Here is an 8,163-nt window from a genome sequence, read left to right as displayed (position 1 = left end):
CCGCCGCCGCCTCTGCCCCGCCCGGACGGGAACGGGCACGGTCCCGGGGACGGGCCCCGGCGACGGCCCGGCCCGCGGCGGCCCCCCCGCTACCCTCTCCCCACCCCACCCCGCTCCGACCCCGGAACCACCGCACCGGCAACCCCTGGATCGCCCTCCAATGGGAGCGGGACCTCCCCGAGAGCCCCCCCCCCCTTCCCACCCGGGACCCCCATCCGTGCTGCCCCTGGACCCCCCCCACCCCGAATTCACCCTGCAGCCCCTGGGACCCCTCCACGAGGGGCACCCCCCCGCCTCCCGAGGGTCCCCAGCCCCCCAGGATCCCCCCCCTCCCTGGAGCCCCTCACTCTGGCACCGCTCTGGGTCCCTTGGCCATGTGTCCCCCCCCCGCCCTGCCCCGGGGTCCCAGCCCCCCCCATGACCCTCTGCACCCAGCAACCCTCACCCCCACCCCGGGAGAGGGGTACCCCACCCCAGACCAGACCCTCATTGCCCTGGGCTCCCCCCCGTGGCTCAGCAGTGGGTCCCCAGCCAAGCCCCCCCTCCCCGGGCAGGGGTCTCCCCAAGAAGGATAAATTAAATAAATTAAGCTCAGGGGAGGGAATGGGGGCACAAGGCCAAATTTGAGGGGGGAGGTTGAAGGGGAGGGATCCGACCAGTGCCACCCACATGTTTGCTGGCCCCGCCCCTTCACCTGGGCCCCACCCCCTTTTCCAGGCTCCACCCCCTGGGTCACCCCACCCCTCCAGGCACAGTCTGCACACACCCATGTATATATATATATGTATATGTATATGTACATACATCCGGGGCCCCCCGGCCCCCCCACTGCCACCGAGGGATGAGGCCTGGGGGTCCCTGCCTGGCCTCGCGGCCCCCAAAGCTGGGGTGTCTTCAAAGAGGGGTCAACCGCATCCCATGGGGCCCCCTGGGTCTGTCCTTCCCCCTATGGGGTCAATGTACAACACTGAAGAGGAAGGGGGGGGTCCCTGGGGTGGGGGGGTCCTTGGGGATAGGGGTGTCCCGGGGGTGGGGGGTCCCCAGATCAGGGTCCCTGGGCTGAGGTTGGAACCTGGCGGGAGGGGAGCCCTGGATTGGGGGTCCCGGGGGTAGGAGGATCCCTGGATCAATTCCCCCCCATGCAGGGGCTGCGCCCACATCAGGGGGGTCCTGGCACGGGGGTGTCACCCCGGCACCGGCTGGTCCCCAGGCAGGGCTATGCCCGATTTGGGGTGTCCTGGTGTGTGGACGGTGCCCACGCCGAGCTGTCCCCGTGCGAGGCGGTGCCGGCAGGGGGGTGGTGGTGTCCCTGTCCCCCCCCTAACTCCACGTGGGGGACATCCGTGTCCCCGTGCAGGATCTCCCCGCCGCTACTTGTCAGTGAGGGAGAGGCGCAGGATGCGCTGAAGCTCCTCGTCTTCCTCGCGCCGGCGTCGCTCCCGCTCCTCCTGCTCCCGCTCCGAGAGCGCCATGGCCAACCGCAGCTGCTCCGCGAAGCTGCTGTAACCGGGGGGTGCCGGGGGGCTGCCGCCGCCAGCCCCGGGGGGGGTCTCGGCGGAGGGGGGGTCAGCGCTGGGGCCCGCCTGCAGCAGCATGCTCTCCTGCAGGGCCCTGCGGGGACAGGCACTGTGGCCACGCCCACCTCAGATGAGACCACGCCCCTTCGCGGAAACCACGCCCACCCATCCCCACCCCGTGTGGACACACCCACACGTAGCCCCGCCCACACTGACCACACCCACCAGGAAAAGCCCCTCCCCTTTAGGCCACACCCTAAGGCTCCTCCTCCCTGCTCCACCCTGACACCTTTAAGGCCCCTCCCCAGACGGGGTGGGCGGGGCATGCACAGCCCCCGCCCCCATGTGGGCGTGGCCTCACCGCTCCAGCTGCAGCTCCTCATCATAGGGGGGCGGGTCAGCGCCGGGGCGGGTGTTGGTCAGCGCCTCCCAAATGGTCACCTGCGGGGGGGTGGGGCGGGACTAAGGGGCGGGGCCTGCGCCTAGGGGGCGTGGCCTGCTGTTGGAGGGCGTGGCTTAGCCCGCCGTGGGCGTGGCCATCCCCGGGAGAGGCGCGTGGCCGCACCTGGTCGGTCTCGGTGCCGGCATCGAGCAGGCTCTGCTGGATGGCGAACTGGAGCAGGTCATCGTCCTCGTCCCGCAGGGGCTCGCTGCGCCCCGCGCCCAGCACCGTGTACCCCGCCGGCACCTCGAACACCCCCGCCTCCACCTCGCACGGGAAGGGCCAGCCTGCCGCACCACCGAGACGTTGGGGTGCCGTGTGAGCACCCCGCGGCATCCCACAGCACCCCACGCTGTCCCACAGCACCCCACAGCATCCCATGGTGTCCCATATCACCCCACAGCACCCCACAGCACCCCATGGTGTCCCACAGCACCCCACGGCATCTCATGGCACCCCATGGTGTCCCATGGCACCCCACAGCATCCCACAGCACCCCACGGCATCCCACGGCACCCCATGGCACCCCCTGGCATCCCACAGCACCCTGCACCCGTGGCACCCGTGGTGTCCCACAGTACCCCATGGCATCCCATGGTGTCCCATGGCACCCCGCAGCATCTCACAGCACCCCATGGCACCTTGCAGCACTCCACAGAACCCTGTGGCACCCCACAGTACCTCACAGCACCCCTCAGCATCTCACAGCACCCCGTGGCACCCCACAGCACCCCACGGCGCCCTGCAGCACCCCATGGCATCCCACACCCGTGGCACCCCACACCCATGGGCTCCCCATGCTCCTGAGCACCCCCTAGCACCCTGCACCCCACGGCCATGCCACCCTGTGTCCAGAGGACCCACAGGCCCTGACACCCCCCAGCCCTGGCACCCCCAGCCCAGGGATCCCCCCCCAGCACCCAGCACCCACAGCCACCACCCCTGGGATGACCCCTACCACCCCGCAGACCTCCAGGGCACCCCCCATCCCACATGTACCCCCCTCCAGGGCCCCCCCACCCCCAGTTTTCCCCAGGCTCACCTCTGGGGCCAGGGGGCTGGGTGCTGGGGGGGTGGGTGCCAGGGGGGTGGGTGCCAGGGGGCTGGGGGGGGGCGCACACCCGCACGGAGCCCAGCGGCTGGTCACACCCGCAGAGGTTGCTGAAGGTGATGCGGGCGTTGAGCACGTGGAAGAGGGGGATCTCTGGGGGTACAGGGGTCAGTGGCCCCGACCCGAGATAAGCCCCGCCCTCTCGCCCCCCGGCCTTGCCCCCCCCGGCCCCGCCCTCACCGATCTTGACCGGGAAGCCGGGGGGCAGTTTGAGGGTGATGAAGTCGCGCAGTTTGGCGAAGTGGGCGTTGGAGATGGCCATGAGGTCGATGATGGGCGTCACCTGCTCCGCCAGCGACAGCGGGTGCTGCTCGCACAGCCACAGCGTCGCCTTGAACCTGCCCAGGCACCGGCGTGGGCATGGGGACCCCGCCACTGCCACGGCCCCTGGGACCCTGTTACCTCCCCCGTGGGTCCTGACACCCAGGGCCATGTTCCTGGGACCCCATCACCTCCCCCGTGGGTCCTGACACCCACTGCCATGTCCCCCAGGACTCTGTCACCTCCCCCGTGGGTCCACACCCACTGCCACGTCCCTGGGACCCCGTCACCTCCCCCGCAGCTCCTGACACCCACTGCCACGTCCCTGGGACCCTGTCACCACCCCCGTGGCTCCTGACACCCCTCTACCACATCCCAGTGGACCACGTCACCACCCCCAGTCCTCCTGCCACCCCAGTGCTGTGTCACCTCCCTGCACCCATTCCCTGTCACACCAGTGCCATGTCCCCTGGGACCCCCGTGTCACCCCCGTGGCGGTGACCTCACCTCTGCACCTTACTGGACATCTCGATGGGGCGCCCGATGTTGCGGGTCTCCAGGTCGAAGTGGGGGTCGAAATACTCCTCGGGGGTGATGGCTGTGGGGTTGGTGGGGCTGGCGGCCTGCAGCACGGGCGCCTGCGGTGACACCGCCACCGCTCAGTCCTGGCACCCAGGGGGCCCCCCCCAGCACCGGGGGGTGCGCCCCAACCCCTCTTGGGGGACCCTCCCCACCCCAACCGCTCACCCCGTTGTGGGTGCTGTGCTGCTGCGCGATGCCCAGGAAGGAGTGGAAGGGGGTCTTGGAGCCTGGGTGGGGAGAGAGGGGGGGTGCAGGGCTGCAGCGTGGGCAGGGGGGGCACGGCACCCCCACATCTGCCCGGGCTGGCAGGGGTCATGCCCCACACAATGACCCATGCCTGACAGGTCACACCCAGCACCCACAGTGCCCCACGCCTGATGGGTGACACCCCACACGCTGTCCCACCCTGATGGGTGACACCCAGCACCCACAGTGCCCCACACCCGATGGGTGACACCCCATACGCTGTTCCACGCCTGACATATCCCACCCAAGAAGGGGGTGGACCTTGCACTAGGGGGCGGGGCTTGCACCAGGAGGGGGCGTGTCCCAGCTGTGAGCAGGCTCCCTGATTGGCTGACGGGGCTGTCACCTTTGCTACGTGACTTGTCCTGGTCCGAGAGATGCTCCGTCCTCGTCTTGGTGACCAGCTCCACGTTGCTGGCACTGTACACCTGGAGGGGGGGACAGGATGAGCCCCACCAGGCACTGGGGGGTCCCCCCTTCCCCCCCCCCCCCCCCCAACTGTGCCCACCTTGGCCTCGTAGCCGCTGACCACCTCCATCTTCTCTGAGCGCCAACCCCAGATCCCCGACTTGTTCCTGGGGAGGGGGAAGTGTCAGCCCCCTGCTCACCCTCTTGCACAAGCGTTTCCTTCCCCTTCGCCCACATCTGAGCCCTTGCACGGCCCCTTCCCGCAAGGCACCGCCCCCACCCCCACCTCTCCCCATACTGGGGTCCACCACATGCCCCCCCTCACCCTCCCGGGGCATCAACCCACCTCTCAAAAGCGATGTTCCTGGTGTCGAGGTGCGTGGAGACGATGGGGGACGTCAACCGCCCGGCCACATGCTCCTCCGAGGGCTGCATGGCCGCCAGCAGCAGGTCGGGCTCGTGCAAGGCCAAGGCCAATGTCTCGGTGTAAACCACCTGCTTGTCGTGGTCCACCTCCATCACCACCGCCCCCTCGTCTGTGCACAGGGACAGGGGTCACCCTGCCGCCCACGTCTACCCCAACATCCCCAAGCTTGGGGGTTGCTGCATTTCAGGGGTATTTGGGGGGTGTTGGTGGGGAATCGGGGATCCCTGCAGAGGACTGAGGTCCCTGGTACGTGTGAGCGCTGCTGGAAGGGGGAACTGGGGTCCCCATAGGGGATTTGGGGTCCGTGTGGGGGTTACTTATGACACACAGGGTCTGGGGGGTCTCTGAGGGGGTCTGGGGGTGTCCTGTGGGAGCTGGAACCGACCTTCCCCCTTGAAGATGTAGCTGCGGCGGCCGCGCTGCCACGTCATGTGCTCGAAGCCCAGCAGCGTGGTGTCAACCCGCAGGCTCTCGCCCCGCTTCCAGACGCGATAAACATCGCTGGGACACACCTTGGAGACCAGGGGCACTGCGGGCCCCCCCGCTCCATCAGGTGGAGTGTGGTGGTGGGGGGGACACACACAACACCGCACCCCGGCCCCCCGGCCCCGCTCACCCCAGCTGGTGAACTCCCACTTCATCTCCACGTAGAAGTCGGATGCCTGGAAGAGATGAGGGGGTCACGGAGAAGATGGGGGACATGGAGGGGGCGCGCTGGAGGAGTCGGGGGGGAGCCCTGCTGGGATCACTGGGGGAGATGGGGAGTCTTGGGGGTCCCTACTTGGGTCGTGGGAGACTTGGGAGAGCGGAGTCTTGGGTGGGGGCCTGGCAGGACAAGCAGGGGGTTGCCGGGGGAAGAATGGAGGAGGCGGGGGTCCTGGGGAGACTTGGGGTGCCCGTTTTCCCCCCTCCATCCCTCAGCCTGGTGGGACCCCAGTGCTGGGGGTGGGGGGGTGGGTGGCAGGGCCGTACCCGTCGCAGTTTGCTGAGCAGCTCGGGGATGCCGGCGAGCCGCCGCGTCGCCCGCTGGTAATCGCGGTACTGGAGCACCAGTTGCACCATCTCGGGGTCCCCCGTGCTCACCGCCTCCTGCAGCACTGGGGCGCGGGGGGTACCGTCACCCGGGGCCACCGCCAGCGCCCCGCACCCTCCGTGACGGTGTCCCCAGGCCGCTTGGCAGCGGTGGCGAGGGGCCGCCGGCCGTGCCCGCGTACCCGTCCAGCCGTTGGCGTTCTCCCGGCCCACGTTGGCGTTGTGCCGCAGCAGCACCCGCACCGACTCCAGGTGCCCCAGGGACACGGCCAGCTCCAGCGGGGTCCGGCCGCGGGGGTCCGGCAGCTCCACGTCGTGCTGCGTGGACGGGCAGGGTCACCGTCACCGGCCTGGGGTGTCCCCAAGCACCCCCAAACCCTCCCAGTACCCCCCCAACGTCATTCTGGCACAGCCCTGGGCCCTGTTCTGGCACCCCAGTGCTGGTCCCCAGCACCCCAGGATGTCCGTGCCCCTGGCCAGTGCCCCCCCCGTGCTCCCATCGCCGCATCCACCCCGCTCCCAAGGCCCTGTGCCCCCTGTCCCCCAGTCCCCCCCCCGTCTCCCCACCCCTCCAGGTCTCAAGTCCTCCTGCCCCCCAGTCACGTAGTCCCTGCACTCCCAATGCTCCCTGTCCCCTCAGTACCCTGTCCCAGTGCCACTAGCCCCTCCCCAGTGCTCCCAGTGCTCTCAATTTCCCAGTTGCCCACTTCTCCCAGTGCCCCAGAGCCCCCAGTCTCCCTGTACCTCCAGTGCTCCTATCCCAGTGCTTGCAGTTCCCCAAGTCCCAGTGCTCCCAGTTGCTTCCAGTCCCCTGGTGCTACAGTCCCCTGCGCTCCCAGTCCCCCAGTCTCCGCAGTGCTCCCAGTCCCCAGTGCCCCCAGTCTCTCAATCCCCTGTGCCTCCAGTCTCCCCAGTGCTTCCAGTCCCCCAGTCTCTCTGGTCTCCCCTGTGTCCCCAGTCCCCCTCAGTGCTTCCGGGCTCCCCAGTGCTCCCAGTCCCCTGTGGCCCCAGTCCCCTCCAGTGCTTCCAGTGCCCCCAGTCTCCCCAGTGCTCCCATTCCCCCAGTCCCCTGTACTCCCAGTCCCCTCCAGCGCTCCCAGTCCCCTCATTCCCTACGCCCCCAGTCCCCTGTCCCCCCCCAGTGCTCCCAGTCACCCAGTCCCCCGTGCCCCCCATCCCCCAGTCTCCCACTCCCCTGTTCCCCCACTCCCCCCCAGTGCTCCCAGCACTCCCAGTCCCCCATTCCCCCCCCCTCTCCCAGTGCCCCCGCCACCCCTCACCTCTCAGTCCCCGCTCCTCCCCGCACCCCCCCTCCTCTCCGCTCCCCGCCCGGGGCTCAGTGCCGGTCCCCCCGGTGCCCCCCCGCGCCCACCGTGCCGGTGCGCAGGGCGCTGTCCAGCGCCTGGTGCCGGTTGTGCCAGACGAGCCGGTGCAGCGGGAAGGTGTCGGTGGGACGGGCCATCCCGTCACCATGTCCCCTGGGAGAGAGCGAGCGGGGAGGGGGGGAGGAAGGGGGGGCTGGGGGGGAGGAGGGGGGGGAAAGGGGGGGCGGGGGAGAGAAGAAGGGGTGGGGTGGGGGGGGTGGGACACACGGCGACGGGCAGCGCGCGGGCGGACGGGCCGCAGCGCCGGGGCCTGCCCACAAATGGCTGCGCGGGGGCGGCGGCGCAGCGCGGCGGCGCGGGGCGGGGCCCGGCACCGGGTACGGCGGGAGGGGGGGGAAGGGGGGGGACACACACCGGGTACCCGGAACCGGGAGAAGAAGGGACGAGGGGCAGCGGGTGTGGGTGCACCGCGACATGCTGCAGCGAGCAACCCCGCGCCGAGGATCCGTTACCCCCCGCACCCCCCCTCCCCGGTATCTCCGCGACTCCCCGTTTCCTACCCCGGGACCACCGGGGAGCCGGTCCCGTCCCACCCCCGGCGTGTGTGTGTGTTGGGGGGGGGGGCAGTTGTTTATTTCGAGGCACAACCCTCATATCAGACACCGGGGAATCCCCCCCCCCCCCCCCGCCCCGCGGCTCCGGGAATTAGGGGCCCGCCAGTGCCTCACCCCGCGGGCGGGAGGGGGCGGGGGGGGGGGGGGGCGCGCTGCCTGCAGGCAGGGTGCGGGCAGGAAAGGTGCTGCCTGTACAGC

The 8,163-nt window shown here is 70.1% G+C and overlaps 1 protein-coding gene across 7 annotated transcripts; it reads right to left on the bottom strand.

Annotated features, from left to right (window-relative positions):
* Window positions 1–763: 763 nt before the first annotated feature.
* On the bottom strand, window positions 764–7,553 carry ANKRD13D (ankyrin repeat domain 13D). 7 transcript variants are annotated; one of them, XM_074884822.1, is made up of 15 exons: window positions 7,399–7,553; window positions 6,209–6,344; window positions 5,967–6,091; window positions 5,611–5,656; window positions 5,380–5,523; window positions 4,914–5,103; window positions 4,668–4,734; window positions 4,506–4,587; window positions 4,079–4,140; window positions 3,839–3,969; window positions 3,251–3,408; window positions 3,002–3,163; window positions 2,083–2,246; window positions 1,879–1,958; window positions 764–1,626 (listed from the first exon to the last, which is right to left on the bottom strand). In XM_074884822.1, exons 1-15 carry the CDS (start codon window positions 7,486–7,488, stop codon window positions 1,371–1,373), a joined length of 1,893 nt encoding a protein of 630 aa, XP_074740923.1. In that variant the 5' UTR covers window positions 7,489–7,553; the 3' UTR covers window positions 764–1,370. The 7 variants fall into 7 exon arrangements, 4 of the variants coding, with proteins under 4 accessions (XP_074740923.1, XP_074740924.1, XP_074740921.1 ...); XM_074884823.1 differs by having other exon boundaries at window positions 764–1,611; XM_074884820.1 differs by having other exon boundaries at window positions 764–1,601.
* Between the last annotated feature and the right edge of the window lie 610 nt (window positions 7,554–8,163).

The sequence above is a fragment of the Strix uralensis genome, chromosome 15 (assembly GCF_047716275.1).
Source record: "Strix uralensis isolate ZFMK-TIS-50842 chromosome 15, bStrUra1, whole genome shotgun sequence".
NCBI lineage: Eukaryota > Metazoa > Chordata > Aves > Strigiformes > Strigidae > Strix > Strix uralensis.
The sequence above is the reverse complement of the archived record's forward strand: the minus strand, read 5'-3'. Positions and strand labels throughout refer to the sequence as shown.